Source organism: Nycticebus coucang, chromosome 4, assembly GCF_027406575.1.
Source record: "Nycticebus coucang isolate mNycCou1 chromosome 4, mNycCou1.pri, whole genome shotgun sequence".
In the NCBI taxonomy this organism is placed as follows: domain Eukaryota; kingdom Metazoa; phylum Chordata; class Mammalia; order Primates; family Lorisidae; genus Nycticebus; species Nycticebus coucang.
The window spans coordinates 144,710,168-144,735,184 of NC_069783.1; the positions used below are offsets into that span (position 1 = coordinate 144,710,168).

A 25,017-nucleotide genomic window follows, 5' to 3' on the forward strand; every position below is an offset into this window, starting at 1 on the left:
TCGGGGATGAATTCCGGGCCAAGAATCAGGGATAAAGGGGAAATGACAAGTTCTCTGTCCTCGAAGGGCTCCCAGTTCTAGAAGCAGTTTCTAAAATAGAGTGATAAACTCTATATTGGAGGAGTATTTGGGTTTCACTAAAAAGGAAGCCTTTAATTTTGCTTTGAGTGAGGAGCTGGTAGCTTTTGCTGTCTCCGTAAAGACAGAAGTGAATTGCGGGTTACATAAGATGCACGTGGGCATTCTAAGGAGGGAGCACCAGAGCATAAAAGAGCAGAAGGACATGGAGACAGAAATCGTATTCCATTTGGTATGGTGTTGGTGGAGTGTAAGGGCAGAGGGGAGGGTGCCTGTAACGGAGGCCAGAGCCACCAGCTCATGAACCATTTAGTGAACCTGGCTAAGGAGTTTGTACTTCATCTCAAAGTGATAGGGAGTCCTAGAAAGGTACTGAGCAGAAGGGCTCGTTAAAAAAGACAGGATTCCGAGGCCTGGTAGTAGCTCACACCTGTAATCCCAGCACTCTGGGAGGCCGAGGTAGGTGGACCACTTGAGGTCATGAGTCTGAGACCAGCCTGAGCAAGAGCGAGACGCTGTCTCTACTAAAAAGAGGAAAAATTAGTTTGGTGTGGAGGTTCATGTCTGTAGCCCCCACCTACTCAGAGAGGCTGAGGCAGGAGGAGTTTGAGGTTGCAGAGAGCTGTGATGATGCCACTGCACTCCAGCTGGGCTGACAGAGTGAGACTGTTTAAATAAAAAAAAAAAGCCAGGATTATAGTCCCCAGTTAAAGCACTGGTGCCTAGACTGACAGAATTATAGGACCAGCACCAGGAGAGTGTCCTTTAGCCAGAGCATCGTCTCTCTGTTTAGGTGGGCAACCCACTGCCGTTTGCCCCCACCCTCCTGTCTAGAAAGTCATTTTCCATCCAATTTCCCTCCATTGGGAGCCTTGGATATATCTCAGTCAACCCCTGAGGGTTAAGATTCTCCTGATAAACACAGAAGGTCGGTAGAGGGTTCAAATCTTGCCTCTGACTTGTAACTTCCTTGTACTGTAGATCTTGGGCAAGTCACCTGCGTTGCCTTGACTCCATTTTCTCACCTAATAAGGGGGAGCATGATGATCCCAGCTAATTGGGCTGGTATCTAAAAAACATCGGACAATGGATTTGAAAGGAGTATCTAAATCAAAAACTCTTTAAGACAAAGATTTCAAAATACAGTCCTCTGCACCGGCTCCCGCTTTCCACTTTCTGGTGTCAGCTGTTGGAAGATGTTGGTTTCTGGATACACAAATTTATAAGATCTCATGGAACAGGTAGGCAAGACGAGGTGCGGGGTTGATCTAATGACACCTGTTCTTTCGGAGCCAATGTCTAATTAATTCCCATGGAATGTTTCCACTGGAAACAAACTAATCTGGAGACAGAAGCAGTTCCAACAACCAGGATATATAATTGAGATAATCACTATGCATAAGTAACATCTGTGAGTAACAGATGCCGGCACCTGCCTCCACGGAGAAAGTGGAAGGTGATTTCTGCTCTAGGACAGTAAGTAGTTCGTTCTCCTTTTCCCCCAGTTTGATTCATGCCTTTGACCTTTGTTTGCTTAATTCATGCTAGGGGCTGTATTTCCCTCTGCTTGCTGAGAACAAAGCTGCCGCCAAGCCCCAGTCATGGTACCCCCTAAGTACTCTGAAATTCATTCCCCCCACTCTCATTTCACACCACCTCTGTAATTCACCAGCTGCTTGCTCTCTCTCTCTCTCTCTCTCTTCCTCCCCAGCACTCACCTCCCTCTCTCTCTTCCCCTCCCTTTCTGGGATTTCTCTCAAGTTTGCTGGCCTCTATCTAGTCCACCCTAGCTTTCTGCCACCTGATCTTTGGAGAAAGAATTTTAAAATTTAAATACGATCTTGACCCCATGTGTTTAGAATACAATAATAGCTTCCCATTGCCCTCAGGGTAAAGGCAGTGCTTTTTACCTTAACCTAGGAGGATGAGCACTTCCCTCCAACCCTCTTGTCACCCCTCCAACCCTCTTGTCACTCCTCGCCAGCAACTTAGAAGGGCTTGGCCACACTTGTTCTAACCAGTTTGCCTTTGCCTAAGCTGTACCCTCTGCTGGCTGAGCTCTTGCTGCTTCCCTCCCAGTCCTCTGTGGTGTACACCTGTGTGTCACTGAACTTGAGTTTGGACCTCCACAGGCTGGGTGAGGGTTTCACCTCTCTCCTCTCCCAATCTGTTGGGTTTACCCTGAAATTAGTATGCATAGCTCTCTTTTAATTGCCCCTTAGTTTCCTTCATTTTCTGTCTAAGAACTGGCCTTACCCAAAGTCACAAAGGTAATAAGAGGTCCAGCCGGTCGGGGATTGAAGCCAGGGAGTCTGGCTGTAGCACTCATTGGACAGTTTAACTACTACCCTACTCTGTCAACGTGCCTCCTGTTGCCCTCTTGGTGTGTAAGGGCCGTCACATCCTTTCTGCTCACCCCGACTGCTGCTGCAGTCCCTTCCAGCTGGGGATTCTGGCTCAGCCTCAGGGTTGACTGAAGTGGGACCATTAGGCCTGGTGCATCTTCTGTACCATGAGCTCCTCTGGTGGTTAGCGAACAGCATGCGGCCTCCCATTAGGGCCAGAAGACTGATGACCCTGGCGTCATCCCCACTGCTCTTAATTGGGACATTTGTCACCGCGCGTCACCCATGACTCCACAATGCATTGGAAAGAATTAATAAGCTCTGGGAAGATGACCCTGATGGGAGTCTTTTGTGTGAGTAGGCACCTTGGGAACACTTCTTCCCGGCCAGGGACTACAGAACAGGTGGCATCACTGGATGTTTTATTTGAAACACTTTTTTATTTTTATTTTTTTAAAGATTATGTTGGAGTGAATTGATTCAATATTAACACAACCACCTGTCAGAGGAGATAAAGACTGGATTGTAATTGGTGAAAAACATGGTTATCACAAGCCTGTTAGCCCCACGAACACTGACACTTTCAATGCTGTGATGAATGATGTAGGACAGAGCTGCTGTCAACACAGGCAGAAAAGGCTGTCTTCTCCCCAAAAGGACCTGTGACTGTTCAGCCATGGGGGGCCAGGTCCTAAAGGAGCCCAGTGGCCCACCAGGATCATAATAACCATCATAATAATGACGATACTTTTGGTGAACCTGGACAGTTTGCACTTTGCCAGGCATGGTGCCACGGACTTCTACATCATGACCTAATTCCCACCCACGCACCCACCCCCTAGACCCACTGAAATGTAGTGAATTCTTTAAGAGCAGAGGCCTCTTCCATTTTTGGCCAGTGTGTAGGAGTGCGGCTACATACAGCAAGTGCCCAGTGAGTGAGTGTGGACTGACCAGACGGGCAGTGAGTCTCTGTTTCATGTAGGAGGAGGGTCTGTGTGGGAAAATTGCCAAAGAGTTAGGTAGAACTGGATTTTTAAAAAATATTTTATTTTAAAATACTTTAAAACTTACAGAAAAGTTAAAAATAGCTCAAAGGGCTCCTGTGAATTCTTCATTCATATTCACCAGCTCTTAACATTTTGCCACATGGACTTTACCATTCACTCTCTAAATGACATTTTCTGAATTATTTGAAAACAAGCTGCAGACGTAGGGTTCCTTTATCTTAATCGTAATCAGAACATTTAATATTGATAAAAAAATGCTTTATTTTCTGCTCCGGGACTTGGCAAACGAGGGTCTACAGGTCAAATTCGGCCCTCTGCCTATTTTTTTTTTGTTGTTGTTGTTCATTTTATTACAGCCTGTGAGGAAAGAATGTTTCAATGTTTTCAAATGGTTGTATTTAAGGTGGTTATATCAATGCCTGTCTGTATACTTAATTTTGTCTCTTGGCCTACCAAGCCTAAAATACTTAGTATCAGGCCCTTTGAAAAAAAAATTTGCAGATCCCTGATCTTCTCTGCCAACTCTCCAAATTTCACCAATTGCCCTCCCTGCTAATGTGCTTTATAGCAATTTCTCCCCCAGCTTAGGTTCCAATGTGGCATGCAAAACTGCTTGCATTCTGTTTTTATGAAGTAATAATTCCTTAGTCTTTCTTCGTCCTTTATGATGCTGACATTTTTGGAGAGTTCAGGCCAGTCATGTTACAGAACGTTCCTCAACTTTGGCGAACTAGAATTTGAATCTCCATCTTTCTGATTTCAGAGCCATTTGAGTTTGTGCAGGTCTGAGATTCCTAGATCACGTTCAACGTTCAATGCACAAAGTCTAGGCTAATTGAGATGAGCTAGCTGATAATCATAACACCAGTGTCTCAACCACTAAGTAATCCTGGGGAATATAATGCCTCTGCCCCAATTTGCCTACCTGGCCTTTCAGTAAGGCAGATTATCAAAATGCATGGAGAGATTCAGGAGAGGTAAGTGACAAACCAGGTGCCAGTTTAAGAGCCTGTCCCCTACCAAGAAAGCCTTTGGTCTATTGAATTCCCAAGTTGCTTGTTAGATGGAGTCTACCATCCACCTGTGCTGGCCTGTATCTTGATTTTTTTTTTTTGTTCCACTTATGCATATGAGATTTATTGATATTCCTGAGTGTGGTAGTTGGTTCATTTTTCTTGTTGTTTTATGTGACTACCACAATTTATCCATGTTGTTGTTGATGGACATGTAGGCCTGTAGGTGGTGTCTAGGTTTTGGTTATTATGAAGATAGTCACTGTGAACATTTTTGACATGTTATTTAATGAGGAGGGCAGATAGGGGTGCAAGTGTGTGCATTTCTATAGGATATATACCTACAAATTTGATATCTCTGGATCACAGTACACCTGTTTGGCTTGAGCAGATAGTACCAAAAGGTTTTCCAAAGTCCATGTAGACATCTACAATACAGCAACAGAGTAGGACACTTCCCCTGGCTTCCCATCTGGGACATTGTGACTCATTTAAATTTTAGCCATTCTCAGGGGAGTGTTATTTGTGGTTATGTTTTGTCTTTCCCTGATGAGTGATGAGGTGGATCATCTTTACAAAGGATGTTGGCCATAGAATATCTAATTTCACCTGTTCAAGGTGTGTGCTTATTTCTCTATTGAGTTGTCTGTATTTTTCTTAGTGAATTGCAGGACACTCTGGATTTAAACTCTTTGCTAGATACATCTATTGCAAATATTTTCTTCTATTTCATGGCTGATATGACTTTGTCTTAGTCATCTTTTTATGAAGAGAAAGTCTTCTTCTCTTCTCCTCTCTTCTCCTCTCTTCTTTTCTTTTCTTTCTTGACAGAGTCTCACTGTGTTGCCCCAGGCTAGACTGCTGTGGTGTCAGCCTAGCTCACAGCAATGAAAAACTCTTGGGCTCAAGCAATCCTCCTTTCTCGGCCTTCCAAGTAGCAGGGATTACAGGGGCATGTCACCAGGACTGGCTAACTTTTCTATTTTTAGTAGAGATCAGCTGACAGGCAGCTTTCCCTTTGTTTACTCACATGGTGGAGAGAGAAGAAACAAGCTTACTGAGCTCAAGCACTCTTCCTGCCTCAGCCTTCTAGAGGGCAGGGATTACAGGTGTGAGTGACTGTACCTGACCTGAGAATTTTTTTTTTTTTTTTTTTGAGATAGAGTCTCACTATGTCGCCCTTGGTAGAGTGTTGTGGCTTCACAGCTATAGCAGCTTCAAACTCTTGAGCTTAAGTGATTCTCTTGCCTCAGCCTCCTAAGTAGCTGGGACTACAGGAGCCCACCACAATGCCCGACGATTTTATTATTTTTTTGTATTTGTCATTGTTGTTTAGCAGGCCTGGGCCGGGTTTGAACCCACCATAGCTCAGTGGCTAGGGCGCCAGCCACAGTGGTGTATGTGGCAGCTACGGACACTGAGCCAAGGTCTGAGAAATTTTTGATCTCATCTAACAGATCAATCTTAGGGATCTTAGAGTCCACTTTTGAAATCAGTAGGTCAGGCAGAAGGTGTCCTGGTTAGCTGTGTATTCTGGTTAAATGAGAGTGGTACAGGATGATGGAAAGCCCCATGCCCAGTCCAAGTCCACAATTCAGTCCCTCAGTGCCCAATCAGTTTCTGCTGGAATTTGAACTACACTGGTGGTTTTCAAGCTTGTGTGTATAGGGGTGGCTGTATACATGCATGAAGTGTGTATTTTCTTTTAAGCAAAAAAAAAAAAAAAAAAAAAAAATTTCCTTATTAAAGGAAAATCTCATTAGAATGCTCTCTGCCCTAACTGCTCCCTGGCTGGGGCTTTCCTTGTTTCTCTTGAAGTGCCCTCATTCTGACTATGAAGAAAGGGACTGGCTCAGGAGTCTGGGGGTTGGAGGACAAGGTTATAGTGACCCTTCCTATCCAGGTCATTTCCTCCTACAGGGGAGGGTCCTGTCCATATGTCCCAGACCTCATCCTTCCTGCCAACACTGGCTGGTGTCTGGGTCAGAGGAGCTTGGGGCACCCCATGCAAAGTCAGGCAGCCCTGGCTGACCCGGGTGAGTTCACTGATGCCTCTGAGTTGACATCTCTGCTTTGGTTCCTCAGTACATGTGTGTCAAGTCCCTTCTATATGGGGAACCAGAGCTGAGCAAGAACCAGCTGGCCTTCTAGGAGCCCAAAGCCCAGCAGAAGACAGATATGAGGGCACACAGATGCTGTGCTGTTCAGGGCATCACAGGGGAATATAATAAAAGAAGGGGGTATGAAAAAGATAGGGAGCAGGGAAGGCCTTTTGGGGATGTTTTATCCTGCTTTTCTATTTTCTTCCCTCTCTTTGGAGCATCAGTGTGCTCTAAACCCATCAGCACCAGAGAGGAAGTCAGGGAGTTTTTGAAGTCTGTTCAATCGTGGAGGACCTGACCAGTCCTTAGATCCCAAAATACAAAAAATTAAGAGGACTCTTGAACCCTCAAAGAAATAGATGTAAGACCTGTTTCTACTCAGCAGGTGGTGAGCACACTCCACAGGGCTTATAAGAGAAAGCCTCAAATTTAAGAAAGACCTCAGTTTAGGTCCTGATTCCTTCACCATTTGTTAACTGAGTGACTTTGCAAGTTAACTAACCTCTCTGAGCCCCAGTTTGTTTCCACAGCTATCAAAAGGGAATGAAAAGATATATTTCATAGAGATATTCCATGTTGATAATATTAATATGAATTAACATATACATGTGTCCTAATAGCTCAGGTTGCCTTAGCAAAATGCAATGAACAATTTATTTCTCAGGCTGAAAGTCTGAGATCAGAGTGCTAGCATGTGCCTGGGCTCTGGTGAGGGCTTTCTTTCTGGCTGGCAGCAGACAGGTTCTCACATGGTGGAGAGGGAGGAAATTAGCTTTCTGGTGTCTCTTCTCGTAAGGGCACTAATCCCATCATGGGGGTCCCACCTCTATCACCTCATCTAAACATCATTACTTCTCAAATGGCTCCTCTCCAATACTATCATACTAGTGGACAGGGCTTTAACATTTGAATTTTGGGCAGGGGAGGGAAAATTCAGTTCTACAGCAACATGGTAAACTATTAATAGGGAGTTAGTTATGATTATTCTAATAATAATGTTTATTATTTCTCTGAAGAAGATGGAAAAGTACATGTACAGGAAAGGTTTTGATGCTTCAATAATTGATGGTTCCCTAGACAAATGTCAGGAAAATTATGGAACGTGTAATGTATATGCCCAAATAGCTTGAGATCAAGGGCACTGAGGTGGCTACCATACGGTCTTAGGAAGGTTTCTTTAGGGGCCTCTGTCATCAGCCTTCTGAACCACACAGACTACTGGGGGACCTGGCCTGACGTTTTTAATATGTTGGCATTTAACAGTTTTGCTGTATGTCAAGGCTGTCTCTACCGTGAGCTGTGGGTGATTCCCTTTAGGGAAAACCTTAATGCTGAAGGGTGGTTCTTCCAAGTGCCCTGATGGGATGTCAAGGCCTGGAATGTGCTAATATTATCCTGCCAAAGACACATTTCTTAACCAGAATACTCTCCCCGTGGCGTTTGCAATGCAGTATTTTTAAATCCCCCAAGTTGTTCAAGACGACCCAGAAATCCCGGTCCTAATCACTGTGCTAAAATATTAAAAATTTTCCTCTCCCTACCTCATTCCATATGTCTAGCCAACTCATCTACTAGCTTAATAAATCCAAAACAAACATTTTACCCAGGTATTTAAAGCCGGCAGATGGCTTTGCATAGAAAAGTAATGCTATTCATCGGTTTGTAGTTGACTTATATGTGATGGGAATCTCAATTGCGCTCATGCTGAACGAGAAGAGTGTGTGGGGAGGAAATGCCTGGTCTGAACTCAGCCATCATAGAGACTTGTGAGCTAAGGGGGCAGTGTGGCAGGCCAGCAAAGGCCTAGGTTTGGAGTCTCACAGTTTTGGACACGAGTTTGACCCTGCAAGTCACTTCTTTGCCCTGGGCTGCAATTTGTAAAATGGTGAGGTCTGATTACTTCCTTGCAGGGCTGTTTTGGGCTTCAGAGATAATGAATATTGAGTGGCCCGGGCAGTGCCTAATATATATTTGAGTGCTGAAGAAATCTCCTTCCCTCCTTTCTCCTTCCATGAGCAATTGGGGAGCAAGACAGAGCAGGAGGGCATGCTCTGATTTGCTGTACAGGATCACACGCCCTCTTGGGATAGGCATGGTGGCTCATGCCTGTAATCCTGGCACTGTAGGAGGCCAAGGCAGGTAGATTGTTTGAACTCAGGAGTTCGAGACCAGCCTGAGCAAGAGCAAGACCCCATCTCTAAAAATAGCTGGGCTTTGTGGCGGGGGCCTGTAGTCTCAGCTTTTTGGGAGGCTGAGGCAAGAGAATCACTTGAGCCCAAGAGTTGGAGGTTGCCATGAAATATGACACCATGGCAGGCACTCTACCCAGAGCATTAGAGTGGGACTCTGTCTCAAACGAAAAAAAGAAAACAACAACAAAAAATTTACCCCTCTGTGTGTGAGAATCCATACACGGAATAGGGAAAGAACAATAAATGATCATTATTCTATCCCAGGGATTTGGATGGAACCACTTTGATCCAACTTTTGGAAGATTAGCATCAATAAACACTAGCACAATGGTTTTGAGTGTTTCCTCTGTGGCTGACACCGTACATTTATTACCTTGGCAAACTCATTCTGTAACTGGGTTCTCGTAGTAGTAACCCAGTTCTATTGACTTGAGTAGGAAAAGGGAGGTTATTAGCCAAAATACCTGAAAAGTTTTGAGTCTGGGACTTTAAGCTTGTTGAGACCTCAGGGCTCCAACCACATCATGCAGAATGTGTCTCTTGCCATCTCTTAGTTCTCTCAATATCAGCTGGTAGTTACAGGTGGGCTCTTTCTTTTTCGGGGGAGGAAGGTCCCCAGATACTTGAAGCTTTTATCCTGCTTCAGAACATGTGAACTTCATTTTCACAGTCTCAGCAAACATCTCGGTGTTGACCACATTATATGCACAGAACCTATGGAGGCCAACAGGAGGGTATGCTCTGATTTGCTACACTGGATCACACACCCTTCTCTGGGCTTGGAAGGTGGGGTCAGCACCCTCAGAAATACATGGATGTTTGGGGGCGAACATTTCTTGCGAGGAAGGCAAGGCCCTGTTATCAAGAGAAGAGGAAGTAGATGCAGGCCATGTACCATGCCAGATGTCCCCAACAGAGAATGTGTGGTGGGCCCTGCTATTCCAGAGGGAGTACCGTGTTATGCCTCAGAGTAAGATCTTGGTGGCCTGTGTTTGTACCCCAACTTTGTCATTTAATATTTGTAGGAGCTTCAGAAAGTCACTCAACTTCTCCATTCCTCATTTTCCTCAACTGTAACAGGAATGGTTATTGACTGTACCGCAGAGTGCTGTCGTAAAGGTTAAATGAGTTAATACATGGAAGGTATTTAGAGCAGTGCCTAACACAAAGAGCTCATTCTCTTAATACTTCCTGTGTGCCTAGCATCCCCTATGTTTATGCAGGGCACAACCCATACAACTGTACCCAGCAGTCCTGCTTGATGAATATGAACCACTGTCATCCCTGTTTCGGGGCTGGTGAAAACTGAAGCTCAGAGAGGCTGAGTAACCTACTCAAGGTCACAGGCTCATAGATGGAGGCGTGGGGACTGGAACCCAATTCTGCCTGACCTTTGGTTCTACTTCTAACCACCATGCAATGTTAGGTGATATGAAATGTAGCCCCTTGGGGAAGAGAATATTGAGATCATGCAACTTCCTCCTCCCTACCATTCTTTGATCACAGATGGTGCTTTTGTCATCTTGTCCCTGCATACTCCAGGCTTCAAGGTCCTTCAGCATCCTCTCACAATCCTGGGAGAGTCGGGGTCTCACCAAACATCTCCAAGCCAAAGCTTAGCAACATAATTTATGCACAAAGGGAAGCATGTTCCCACCTGTAACTACAGTGTGGGGAGGACTGGGGCTGGGCATATACTCACCTCTCTCAAAGGACTAGTGAGGCACTGAAGCTCTGCCCAGAGGCCTGCCTCACAGAATTTGAGCATGTCTGGGGAAGGCTGGCTGATTTAATTAGGGAATGATAGACCGAACATATGTGAGAGGAAAATACTTTGTCTAGCTACTGAAGGTGTTTTGGTGCTTTGTATCCATGGACTTGTGGCATTATTATGGCACAAATTTCACAAAAAGTAAAAATTGGAAGAGAAAGAAAAACACAGTGGACCTAAACTAAAATCACATCAGTTGTGTTGTCCAGTGTGTAGGATGGACATGCCAGGTCAGGAGAGAGATGGAAATTACATGGCCTCTGTCGCACTCTAAACCTCTCCCCGTATATCACAGAGATCCAGGATGAACCCAAGAGGCCTCCCTGGGGGCATGTGATGGTGGCTCAGAGGTGAAAGGTTGGAAGAGTCAGCTGTCATCTCCAGCCCTCATTGCCACCCTGGCCACTAGGACTGGAGGAGTGGGTGTCAGTTACTCTTCCCAAAAAATCACTTGTCCACTGGTCACTTCTGTCCCCTTCTGCTCTCTGACCACTCTGCTGCCTGCAGCTTTTCTGGGGAAAAGCATTTTCAAAATAGTGCTGGGCCAGTGTTGCACCACTGACGGATCTGATCTCAGTACTAACATGACTTGCCACCGACTTCATAAAAACATCAGTCAGACAGCCTCACTATGGAAATAATGTGCAGTGAGTTATTCTTACGCCAGGTCGTTCATAATGGAAAATCAGCCCGAGATGGCTCCGTATTTCTTCCTGCTCCCTAAAGTGTAATAAATTGAAACTTGCAAACTTGGCATGAAGATGGCCCACCTCGTGGAGGGCTCGGGCTGGGAAATGTCTGGTCTTGCCAATGTAGATCCTATTAAAATCTGCACCTGCTTGACTTGTATGCCTCTGGGGCGAACTCCCTCCACCCATTCCAGCCAAGCTAAAAAGCCTAATATTCTTCCTTAAGCTTGTGGAGGTGCAACTCATCCTGGCTATGGCACTGGGCCCGTTCTTTTGGCCCCTGTTTCATTTTCTTCCTCTATAAAATAGGGGTTAAAATCACCACTTCACGGGCTGTTCTAGGGTGAAAGAGACTCACAATGGCATTGGTGACAACCGCTGTCATCCTTTTGTACTGTTTTCTGAATGCCAGGTGCTGTGTTAAGCACTTTGCTTGTTTTCACTCATTTTTCCTACAGTGATCCTATGATGGAATCATCCCCCTTTTACAGAGCAGGAAACTGAAGCATAGCAAGGTTAAGTGACTTGCTGGAAAAGGCCGATCCATCAGGCTGGCTCCAGTACCCAGGCTCTGAGCCACACACAGGATGAAATTGGCAGTTTAGTGAGCATTGTGCATGTGGGTCTTTTTCCTCTCTCCTTTGGAATGAACTTGTTCATCTCCAGAAGGCTCCGGGAATGATGTATGTTTCCTCGGATAATGCCATGCTACCACATTTATTGAAACATTCTGTCATTCTGTAGACCCCTACCTGGTCCGTGCCCTCCTGACACTGCCTGAACAGCTTCTGTTCTGGCGACCAAACCACTGAGCTAACCATTGTTTCTGTAACACAGCTCTCCCTTTATGTTAATCCACTGTACCCATGAGCCCAGACTTCCCGCTGGGTAGCTTTCCACTGGGCTCACTGGGTAAGAGCTTGGCCTCTGGAGTTGGACCATGCAGGCTATCCACTGACCAGCTATGCCACCGTGGATCTGTTGCTTCTCTTCTGGGCATCCCTTTTTGTTTATCGCAGGTCCTGATGCCGGTGCCTTTCTCCTAGAGGTGTGGTGGGGTTTTATGAAGCAAAACAGAGAAAGCACAGTGCCTAAAGATGGTCCCCAAGCAACAGTAGCAGCTGGGGTTGTTAATGCCAAAGCCACGGGGCCAAGATAATCCTATCTTCAGCTCAGTAGGAGCTCAGAAGACCAGCAGCTGTCTCCGTTGACTGTGTTCATCTCTGCCTGGGGATAAGTCATCCCTCTCCCTGCCTTTGCTAAGGAGAAAAGGGAAATAAAGGAGCATTTCTGGATCCTGCACCGTAGGCCATCCGTAAAATGGGGATAAACATAGAGCATCCTTTCCCTGGTGGGTCTGAGGCCCATGGGACCATGCTAATGAGCTAAAGGAGGAGCTCAGGAGATGGGAACTGTGTCATCCTGCTCCGCGCTGCCTTGTTGCCGTACTTACAAGGGCCTTCTCTTACTTCCTGGCTCCAGGCCGAGCTCCTTAGCTTGGCAGCAGGGCCCTGCATGAGGCCTTCCATCTCCACCATTAGCCAGGTGACATCATCTCCCTTGATGGCCCATCTGCCCCTCCCTGACCAGACCTGTTGTTCTTTGCATGCCCCACTGTTCCTATCCTTCCATCTCTCTTTACTTCCACCCTTTGTACCCTGGTTGGAGCCTTTCCACCACTGCCTTCCTGGAGGATCAGAGCTTCCACTGGTCACCCTATTTCTAACCCTGTCCCACTAAAGCTCGCTTCCCCACAATAACCAGAAGGAGATCACACCACTCACTATCTTAGAAACCATTAATGGCTTCCAGATAGACTGAAATAAAGTCTAAGCCTTATAGCCCAGATCACAAGCCTCACTAAAATGACCCCTGTCCACCTCTTCAGCCTTCGGACTCTTCCTCTCCTCTCTCTGTGCAGCTGTCTGGCCACACTAGGGAATGTGTGAACATATTTACACTGTTCTCAGCAAGTTCTCCATCACTTTTCCTGCCCCTGCCTCAGGGCCTTTGCTCCTGCTCCTGCTATCCCCAGTGCACGCTTCCTCCTAAATCTGCACATGGCATCTCCTATGCATCTTTTAGGTCTTAGTTTCTCCTTAGTTACCTCTGACTTCTGCTCAAATTTGCCTTGCTTTCCTGTAGGGGAACCCTTCCACCCGCCTTTCAGCTATGCCACAGGTGCTGGAGTCTCCTACTGGGACATAAGTGTGCGCCTGACATCTCATCCCTCTGTTGATGATGCTCTAACAATGCCATTTCCCTCCCATGCTCCACATCATTTTTCCTAGTGTGTCTCTATCCCTCCCAGCTGCTGAGGGAAATAGGCCACCAAGTCCTGTATCACTGACTCCTGTGCTGAGCTCAACAACAGGAATACATTGTTCTCAGGGACTTGAAAAGGGGGTCTAACAGGTCATGGGCTGTTCCTCTCTGAGCCCTGAGTATTTTCCTTAGGTGATTTCTAAAAGTTTTTTTTTTCTATTCAGAGGTTCTAGAGTGCAGAAATCAAGGAGAAGTCGCCAATCACAGAACTCAGATTTGTGCAGGGAGATGGCTTTCTCTAACGGCACATGTCTGTCTTCTGGGGCTACCATATATAGGCGATTCCACCTATCTTGGTGGCCCTACCTTGCTATGATGGAAGGCCTACTGTGTGCAGGAGGATAGAACAATGAGAGAGAAAAGGGTGAGAAAGAGAAGCTTTATTTAAGTCAGTGGATCTTAGCCTTCGAGAATCTAGGGAAAGCTGTGACCCCAGGAAAATGCTCACATGCTGGGTATTTTGCTCACATACTTCTTAAAAGGGGCTTCAGGCTGGGCATGGTGGCTCACACCCATGGTCCCAGCACTTTGGAAGGCTGAGGTGGGAGGATAGTTTAAGGCTAGGAGTTTAAGACCAGACTGGACAAACATAGCCAGACTCCCTCTTTACAATTAAAAACCTAGCTGGGCATGGTGGTGGCTACAGTCCCAGATACTTAGGGGGCTGAGGCAGGAGGATTGTTTGAACCTAGGAATTTGAGGTTACAGCAAGCTATGACTCTCCCACTGTACTCTAGCCTGGGCAACAAAGCAAGAGCCTGTCTCTAAAATAATAATAATAATAATATAATTATAATAATAATGAGTGGCTTACAAGGGACTTACCCGTTTACCCCTGAACCCAATTAAAAAAACTTCTCCTTGGTAGGTTCCTACTGACCTTTGAGACCTCTCTTCCTGGAAGCCTTCCTTTATTCCCATGCTGTGTTCCCACCGTCCCAGTGCCCCTCTCTTCCCTATACTCTTCAGAGAGTTGTACCTGTCCCCTTATGTCACCTCTGGGAGAGCAGGGGTCAACTTGATTGTTCCCTGTACTCCCCATGCTTGGCACCGAGTGGCCAGCAGGAAGGATTTGCCAAATGGGACTGGGAAATAGCTTCTGGCGCTGCAGTGGGGGTGGCCTAGCCTTATTTCATGGGGCAGTGCCAGTTACATTTTGAGTGGGCTTAGAACCTGGCTGCCTCAAGTGCAAATGCATTCACTTCCCCCCTAGGTGTGGGTTGATGAATATCTGTGAAGACGAGAGGGTTGCCTATAAATTATTCTGCTGCTGGAGAGGAGCTAGGGTGGGCTGGAGGGGAAGGACATTTAAGGAGGTTGCCTCACCAGGCCCCTTTTCTCTTCTCCCCTCCCCTCCCCCTCTCTTCATTATCTTCTCTTCTGTGCCTCGCCTCCCGGCTGGGTTCAGCTGGAGCAGAGTGAAACCAAGTGTGAGGAGGCCTTGAAGACCCAGAAGGTGCTCACGGCGGACCTGGAGAGCATGCACAGTGAGCTGGAGGGCATGACCCGGAGCAAAAGCCTGGTACCTGTCCCTTCCTGCCTCTGTGGGGACCCAGGCCAGCACAGGCCTCTGGGAGCTGGTGTGGGCCTACTGTGTGCTCAGCATTATGAGAGGGATGAGGCACTTGTTATAAACATGTCACCTTGGAGGTACAAACATCCAGTGTAGGCCTACTGGGTTAATGAGGGACAGGGCACTTATAGACCTACTGGGTGCTTATCCCTCTGAGTATACAGGCATTTTACTGTGTAATGGACATTCTAAAGATATAAAGGCATATATGAGGCTCAACAGTGTGCTACTGTCTACAACAGTAAGTACGAAAACCTGTTGTGGACCTAATGTGAGCTCAGTATTGTGAGGGTGCATCCCATGATGAGCCTATTATTCGCTCAACCTCAGACGCAGGAATACAGCTGTTAAGGTGTGGCCACAGCATGCTCAGCACTCTGTGGTTCTCAGCTGTCTATAGTGGTGACCCTGTGCGCTCCTCACCATAAGACAGAACTGGGTCCTTATTGTTGGGCGACTGCAAGTTTATTCCTGTAAGTGCAGACAGGGCATCTCTCATGGGTTTACTGAGGCTCACTCCTGTAAGAAGATAAATCCATTTATTCTAGAACTACTGTATGCTCATCACCGAAAGTGGGAACAAATGGACATACATTATGGATTTATTGTTCGGGTGGGAATTGGCTGTGAGTTTCTAAGTCCCGTGTCTGGGTATGAAGGGTTGGCTGATAGTTATCCTCAATGTGTAAAATCCTGAAGTTTAGGTAAAGTTTTATGGGAAAATACTGCCTTAAGATCCCTATTTGCCCTTCTGTCCCTTATTTATTTGCACCAATTAAGAGGAGGTTTCTAGAAGTGTTCACGTAGACACACATACATGTGCATATGCACTTTCATGTGGATGAGCAGACACACTCACGGTGTCCATGCTCACGTGCACTTAGATGTGGCCGAGCAGACACACTCACACACGGCGTACATGCGCACGTGCATTTAGATGTGGATGAGCAGACACACTCACTCACGGTGTACATGCTCACGTGCACTTAGATGTGGATGAGCAGACACATTCACTCACAGCGTACATGCTCACGTGCACTTGATGTGGCCGAGCAGACACACTCACACACGGTGTACATGCGCACGTGCATTTAGATGTGGATGAGCAGACACACTCACTCACGGTGTACATGCTCACGTGCACTTAGATGTGGATGAGCAGACACATTCATACACGGTGTACATGCGCATGTGCACTTAGATGTGGCTGAGCAGACACACTCACTCACGGTGTACATGCGCACATGCACTTAGATGTGGATGAGCAGACACACATACGGTGTACATGCTCACGTGCACTTAGATGTGGCCGAGCAGACACACTCACACACGGTGTACATGCGCACGTGCACTTAGATGTGGCCGAGCAGACACACTCACTCACGGTGTACATGCTCACATGAACTTAGATGTGGATGAGCAGACACACTCACACATGGTGTACATGCACACGTGCACTTAGATGTGGCCGAGCAGACACACTCATTCACGGTGTACCTGCGCACGTGCACTTAGATGTGGCCGAGCAGACACACTCACACACGGTGTACATGCGCACGTGCACTTAGATGTGGCCGAGCAGACACACTCACACACGGTGTACATGCGCACGTGCACTTGATGTGGCCGAGCAGACACACTCACTCATGGTGTACATGTGCACGGGCACTTAGATGTGGCCGAGCAGACACACTCACTCACAGTGTACATGCGCACGTGCACTTAGATGTGGCCGAGCAGACACACTCACTCACCGTGTACATGTGCACGTGCACTTAGATGTGGATGAGCAGACACACTCACACACGGTGTACATGCTCACGTGCACTTAGCTGTGGATGAGCAGACACACTCACACATGGTGTACATGCTCACGTGCACTTACATGTGGATGAGCAGACACACTCACACACGGTGTACATGCGCACGTGCACTTAGATGTGGCTGAGCAGACACACATACGGGCAGTGACCTCATAGGGGAGAGACATCCAAACTTACACATCCATCCAATGAGCATGTGCTATTATTATATGCCAGACCTGATACTTAATGCTGGAGGAAAGTGGTACCTGGGAACAGAATATATGTATACACACATATATACATATATACGTATATACATACACACACATGTTCCCTTGAACATTTAAAATGTGCATACATCGATTCCCAGGTGGCCTACATAGACATAAATCTATTCACACTTGATTGTAGCCAAAAGGTCAAAATCCATTTATGCACACACCCAGCATTCACAGTCATATGCACTCCCGGTACACACACACTCACAACCAAGGTGTTATACTCACCCATGCTTTGCACCCATGGCCAGCCTTAAACACCCACAGGAAAGCTTCCCTTTGCCCCTTGCCAGGCACTTGGCTGCCCACCCCCCCACTCTCCTATCTTATCCTGACCATGGGCCTGCCTTCTGCTAGGTGGATGAGCAGCTGTACCGGCTGCAGTTGGAGAAATCAGACCTCCTGAAGCGCATTGATGAGGACCAGGATGACCTGAATGAGCTGATGCAGAAGCACAAGGACCTCATTGCACAAGTAATGAACCAGCCTTGGTGGATGAAGTTCAAGCACAGGGAACAGAGATTGAGTGGGGGATGTTGCAAAGGAGATGTCATTGGACTACTCATTGGTCTTAGGATCTTGGAGAGGAATAGCACAGAAATAGATTGGAATTGTGAATTTCATGTGGCCCTAAGGGAGGAGAATGTCACCTTGAGATGGTGCGTGCATCTCTGGGAGACATCTCCACCAAGAAAGATTTTGATTTATTCATAGGTCTATCTCTCCATCTGCCTACCCATCCATCACCCATGTGCTCCTCAATCTACCCATTCCCTTATCCATTCTTTTATCCACCCACCGACCCACTCATCTGTCCACCTGCCCAGTCATCCTTCCATTTACCCATCCTATTCATTCATTCATCTATCCATTCATGTATTCATCATCCATCCATACATCCATCCATCCATCCATCCATCCATACATACATACATCTTTCCACCCACTTCACCATATATTTATCCATGCACCTATCCGTTCATGCATCCTGCCATCTATCTATCTATCTCTACCTATATCTATCTATCTAGTTATGAATCACCTAGCACTAGCTGTGTGTTAGGCATTGCTGAGAAACGCCACCTGAGAAAAGGACGTCCCATTTCTGCTGTCCTATAATTCATGGTTTAGTGGGCTGGCCAGCCTTTATCACATAGTCAGCCAGAACAGAGGGGTGACTTGCAAACTGATCCAAGAGTCCAGAAGAAAAATGAACACAGTTCATTTTGGAAAAGCCTGGAAGTTCTGGAAAGCCTGACTGAGGTTGAGAGTCAGGGAAGGCTTCCCTGAGGAGCTTCCACTTGGATGGAGATCTGAACAAGGAGCAAAGGTCAATTAGAATGGAGTGGAACAGTTGGGTTGGGGAGTGTGTTCCAGAAAGAGGGAACAGCACATGCAAAGGGCCTGTGGTGGTGCATTGAGCGACTGAAAGGAGACCAGTGAGGGGAACATGGCACGTGATGAGCTCGGCAAGGCTGGGAAAAGAGGATCACTCAGATCAAGGTCTTAGAGGTTAAAGGGAATCACTGGCAAGTTTTTTTAGGGGAAAGAGCAGTTGTAAAGGACCAGGGAGCACACTGCCTCAGACTCAGCTCCACAATGGAAGGGCTCACTTCTGCCAGAGCCAACAAGAGCAACTGGCCTGAAGTAAGTGCCCAGTAAATAGCTGTTGAATAAATAACACTGCAGCTGTCCAGGAGGATGACAACTCCAACATGACAGTGGAGAGGATTTAAGGGCAGGCTAAATGACTCAGGAGACATTGGAGGCATAATGGCATCATGTGCAAAACAGAGCCCTGGGGCAGAGCTGAGGTGTGTGATGAATAATTCCCAGAATCTACATAACTGGGGAAAACATCCCCCTCCAGAAATAATGAATATCTTCCTTGCATTGTTTCCCCAGGGGAAATCCAGGGTGAAATGCCTTGCAGGCCCCAAATGCATCAGACAGAGATTTGATCTGATGGAATTTTTGCTAAACAAAGAATAATAACAACAAAAACAATCAACTATATCATCAGCATTAGAACCACCACCACAAAAATAGCCTACGCCATCTTCTGCATTTTGTAAATCACACTTATTTTTGTCCAAAATGGAGTATCTGTTGTTCAATTACAAAATCATTATATGCACATAAGCCCATTTTCAATCATTTTAACAATAAAGACATTGAAAATAGAAAGTGAGGAGGCCCTTCTACCCAGAATCCCTCTCAAGATTATCTCCACAGTTGGTTGAGTCTACTTATTCACAAAGCTTTTACCGTCCACTGCTGCATTTAATTTCTGAACAAACTCTATGTAGAGGGGCTAAGCAGAGACTATTGTCTCATTTTAAAGGTGAAGTGATTGAGGTGCAGAGAGGTCCTTGGCTTACCACAGCCAGTATCTAGGTCTAGAATCTCAGGTACTTGACAACAGCATAGTTCTCCTCTCTGGGAACCTGGTCCTAGTAGGTTCTACCATGGCTAACCTGTGTCTGTCTGGGCTCTCAAGGGTGTGTAAGAAAGTGCTGGACAGTTGACCAAAGCCATAGGCTTATATAATGGAGTGACTCAGCGAAAACACTGAGATGAAAGGTGCTGGGGAGGCAGTGAGAGGTAACTTTGGGGAAACAGCTATTATCATAGAAGCTCTGAGAGACACAGACATCTGTAGGTTGGGGAAGAAGGGATTTTCAGGGGTGGTTTCCCAGAAAAGCTTGCAGTCTCAGAGTGAATGTTTTTTTTTTTTTTTTTTTTTATCTCTCCAGTCTTCTGCTGACATTGGGCAGATCCAGGAACTGCAGCTGCAGCTGGAGGAAGCCAAGAAGGAGAAGCACAAGCTTCAGGAACAAGTATGTGCTCAAAGCCGTCATGTTCTGGGGGAGGAAGAGAAAGGTTCCCTCCGGACTTTTATATATCAGCTCCTGGATACTGTCATTCATTCGTACACTATTCATTTATTCACATACTTACTAAGCTCCAGTTGTGTGCCAGGAATTGAAAACAATCTCTGTAGACAGATGAACGGACACACAGACTCACTCATTGCCCAATCTTGCCTCTTATCTGTTCTGCATCCAATCATGTTCATGCAATGCAGCTACCGAGTGTAGAGTTTCCTCCCACCCCTACCCCAGCGATGGCTTCAAGGATCCTGTGTAAGACAGGATCATGGTCCCTCCAAAAATCCCTGGCTTTCCATCGATATCCAGTGGTTTATGATGATCTGTGGAATTCTCAAAGCTCTTCTAAATCTGTTATACATGCCTGCCTGAAGTGACCGTTAGAGAGACAGGATCTCAAGCAAATGTCCATGGGCCCTGAGTGACAACAGCACAACAAAAATAATAGCAGTGGCCATTTGCTGGGTGCTCACTCCATGCCAGGCACTCATCTCCTTTAATCCTCACAAGGAAAAGGTAGAAAGTGAGGCTCAAGGAAGACAACTGGCTTGCCTAGGCTCATTCAGCTGGAAACAAACCCACCCCCTTGCCTACATTTTTTGATGCTGCAGGTGGTTGCTCATGAACTAGCTTTGCTGCCTTTTTGTAGCATGGAAGGAGGGAAGGAAAGCACCGATTATCAGCTTGGAGTACTAGAGATGCAGAAGCAAGGTCGGGTGTGAGGGTCCAATGAGGGTCCTCAGGTTGAGACCTGGAAGTTCTTGCTTGTGCAGCCATTTGATGTGTGGCACCTGAGCAGAGCAGGAGGCTGTGTGAATGAGCACCCTCACCCCCACCCTGCATGCATCTCTGTCCTGGGATTCAGGGCCAACAGGTGGCCAATGGAGCTCTCTGTGTGCCTCCAGCTACAGGTGGCTCAGATGCGCATTGAATATCTGGAGCAGTCCACTGTGGATCGAGCCATCGTCAGCAGGCAGGAGGCGATCATCTGTGACCTGGAGAACAGGACGGAGTTCCAGAAAGTGCAGATTAAGAGATTCGAGGTACTTAGTGACACGGAAGCACCGCTCAGGCCTAGAGCAGTGAGAGCTGTTGTGTGAACTCTGTCCTCCCAGCACCCGTTTGTCTGCTCACATGTTTTTACCTGGATGTATGAAACTCACCACCTCCCTCACCCTCTATACCATCACAGCTTCCCACAAACCACCTATCCGTCTCCATTTATCTCTGTCTGCATCCATCCATCCCCCTTCCATGTGTCATTTTTCCTTCTCCCTTCACTTTTTTCTCTTCCTCTATTTCTTTTTCCTTCAGACCTCCACCATTCTGCCTTCTTGGCCCTCTTTTATGCATTGATCTGATTCCTCTAATCTTCAACTATTTATGTGCCCAACACTCATTTTGTTTTTTCTTTTCTTTTCTTTTCTTTTTTTTTTTTTTTGAGACAGAGTCTAACTCTTGTTACCTTGGGTAGAGTGTTGTGGTGTCAGACCTCACAGCAACTTCAAACTCTTGGGCTCAAGTGATCCTCTTGCCTCAGCCTCCTGAGTAGCTGGGACATGCAGGCACCCATCACAACACCTGGCTAGTTTTTTCTATTTTTAGTAGAGACAGGGTGTCGCTCGTGTTCAGGCTGTTTTTGAACTCCTGAGCTCAAGCAATTCACCGGCCTTCCCTGAGTGCTAGGATTACAGGCGTGAGACTCTGTGCCTTCCCCCAACACTCATTTTGAACAGAAGTTTATTTTTCACCTAGTGTGTGCTAAGCCTTGCTTTAGGTGCATGGAGACAGCTATGTCACACAGATCTGCTTTTCAGAAGCATAGACCCTTGTAAGAGATGGGGGTTAAGATTTGTATGTGAATGTCCATGATTTGGAGAGAAGCCTGTGAGGTTTGGAGGACAGACATCCTGTCAAGGCTGGGAGGCTTTCAGGAGGATGGAGCATTAATGCTGGACCTTGGATGGCCTGGGCTGGGGTTCAGTGATTGTATTTGTATCACCCTAGAGCCAGGAGCACAGGTGTTTACTTCTTCAGCTCTATAGGTTAATGAAATGGAACTTCTACAGAAGACATCACTATTGCCCAAATCCATTTAGATCAGATGCTCCACTTGGTGTTTAATACATCCCAGTGAAACAGGTGGGATAGAACTCATCTAATGAATGAGAAGATGACCTCAGAGAGGTCTGGTGACTTGCTCAAGATAAAGGCAAGTAGTGTCAAGACTAAGGCGTATTGACACCACACCTGACCTTCCCTCCATCCTGGTTACAAGTTCCAATTTCTCTGTAGGCAGCATGCTTCACCACAGTTGAGTGACAAACAGTACATCTGGACAATGGGAAGCTGCTTCCACATTCTGAGACGTTTTCTCCTAATCCCCCAAGGGCATTTGGTCTCCAATAAGGCTGCTCTGGATGAAGAACAGAGAGAAATTCTTTGCCTTGACCTTCAGTGGTTTTCAGGATTGCCCAAGGGACCCCTCAAGGCATGATTGCCTCTGCAGAGTTCCAGGAAACTCGAGATCTACAATGTTTCAAATCATTGTTAGGCTATATCACCTGCCAATTTCTACTTGATTCTAACATAGTCAAATGATAGCAGAGAAGAAAAGAAAATTATGGCAGAAAAACTTTAAAATGAAAAATTCTATCCAAGTTTGTTCTCTTCTGCCACTATTATCCAAATTTAGTAGAATCCTGAGTCCTTGCAGTTGAGAGAAGGGGTACCTCGAGGACATGGTTTGAGGACGACTCTTCCTCTTTGTACACCTCCCACCACCCCGGCTGCTCCTTGAAATTGTTGCTGAACTTCATTTGAAAGGCAAAGAAGAAGTGAATAATCAAGTTTTCCTTTTAAGCTATTATTCAATGTCTAATCTGGAGTCTATTTTTCCTCCTGTCTGTGGCTGCAGAAAAGGGGCTCAGCAAGGACCTGAAATATTCATGTGGGCTCCGTCTTGTGTCAACACTAGAGTATTTGCCCATCAGGATCGATTGGTTCCAGGCTTGTTGGGCAACTGATGAATTCTGCAGATGGGCCCTTGGGTTTGTTTTCTGTAGCACTCCTGATGCCCAAAGCTCTTTTCTGTCTATTGTTTCATTGTGTCCTCCTGGACCCTCCCACTTTTAACTCCCCAGAAAAGGAAAAAATGTCATAAAGTATTAGGGCTGAGGCTCATGAGAGATTATGGGATCAAAAACTCTCATTTTATAAATTGGGAAACTGAAGCCCATGTTGGGGAAGGAGTTTTGCTCCCAGCATATTTATCTGTGCACTGCAACACTCCCTCCCCACTGCAAACCTTGAGATGAATAGGGGATAGAGGCTGCTATAAATATTAATAATTCCCAACCCTTATCCAGCACATTCTATGTGCCAGGCACTGAGCTAAGCCTCCAGCATAGCAATGCAGTAGATCCTGATAGCATTTTGCGCATGCAGGTATTAACATCATCTCTGTCTCTCAGAGAGGTTCCATAACCTGCCCAAGGTCACACAGCCAGGGAGAGGCAGAGGTGTAATCTGAACCTAGAGCATCATCAATATGCTACACTGTCTCTCAGAACAGCAGTTATCATTTAACACATTTCAAAACTAAATTCCTCCTTCTCCTTTTGTAGCAGACATCAGGATTCTTATCCCAGTGACTTTATGAAACCGGCAAGAGGCTCAGCAAAGGATGTATCTCCCTGAGGCCTCCTGCTTCATGCCCTTGGCCTCTAATTACAAAGGGGTCGTTTGTTTTCTGCCCCTCCCAGGTCCTGGTAATCCGGCTTAGGGACAGCCTGATCAAGATGGGTGAGGAGCTGTCGCAGGCAGCGGCATCTGAGTCCCAGCAAAGGGAGAACAGCCAGTATTACCAGCGGCGCGTGGAGGAGCTGAAGGCGGATATGGAAGAGCTGGCGCAAAGGGAGGAGGAGGCCAGCAGGCGGTGCATGGAGATGGTGAGTCCTGCCCCCATGGGGGCTCTGGTGCAATTGAGGGTTTGGGATGGCCCTCCTTTCTAGTATTTAGGAAGGCTTTGTAATGAGAGCCTTATGGGCTTGTCTCCTGGGCCTTTGGGGTGTGTAAAAAGCAAGTGGAAACCAGAAAACCAGAAATAGGATGGGCTGAGAGACTGCACCATCATTGGCTGCAAGCCCTGGGGGCGGAGCCAAACTGGGCCAATGGCATTCGCGGCTTACTGCCGATGTAACCGCTGAGCCTGCTTAGATCTCAGACACCAGACTTTTCGTTTCCTGCTTCCCACGTTCAGTTCCAACGCAGAGCAGCCTCATGCAAAGAGCTGGGAACAAACATGTATTAGCTGTCTTTCATTGAGTTTTAGCATTCATAATATCATGTAACCCTCACTACCCCGAAAAGTCAGACTTCTCACCATTTTGCAGATGAGGAAACTGAGCCTTTAAAGACGGGGGATAATAAAACCAGTGTACGGTGCCCCGTGATTGCATTAATGTACACAGCTATGATTAAGGGGGTGGGGGGGGGATAACTAGTGTAAAGTCACATCTAGTAAATATAGAGCTATTTATGGGCTATTAATAACAACAACAGAAAGGTAAAAACAGTAATACCAGCCACAGGGTTTGAAGCACTTGCTGTGTGCCAGGTTCTGAATGAAACATTTCTCATTTAAATATCTTCGTATTAGAACTGGGAGATAGGTGCTATTCTGATTGTCCATTATACTGATGGGGAAACTGAGGCACAAGGACGTCAACCTGCCATACTGAGGCTCAGAGGGGTATGGACACTTGCCCAACGTCACATATGAGTAAAAATTCGAACCCAGGGCTTCCCAACAGTGGAGTATCTGCTTTGAATCACTAATCTATACCTTGCCTCTAGTGTGGTCCAAGAAACAGTTTTAAATTTGTTTTCTGTCTAATGGAAAGGTTTTGTCATCATTCAATGTCTTGTTCTATGAGCAGTTTCC

The 25,017-nt window shown here is 46.4% G+C and overlaps 1 protein-coding gene across 4 annotated transcripts in view; it reads left to right on the plus strand.

The window, feature by feature from the left end:
* MYO18B (myosin XVIIIB) overlaps positions 1-25,017 on the plus strand; it is a 301,196-nt gene that overhangs the window by 192,828 nt on the left and 83,351 nt on the right. For all 4 annotated transcript variants that reach the window (XM_053588976.1, XM_053588977.1, XM_053588978.1 and 1 more), the window contains 5 exons: positions 14,934-15,047; positions 17,539-17,655; positions 19,938-20,021; positions 20,978-21,115; positions 23,837-24,022. In XM_053588976.1, the coding sequence (XP_053444951.1) occupies positions 14,934-15,047; positions 17,539-17,655; positions 19,938-20,021; positions 20,978-21,115; positions 23,837-24,022 (639 nt within the window). The remainder of the gene's footprint in view (positions 1-14,933; positions 15,048-17,538; positions 17,656-19,937; positions 20,022-20,977; positions 21,116-23,836; positions 24,023-25,017) is intronic.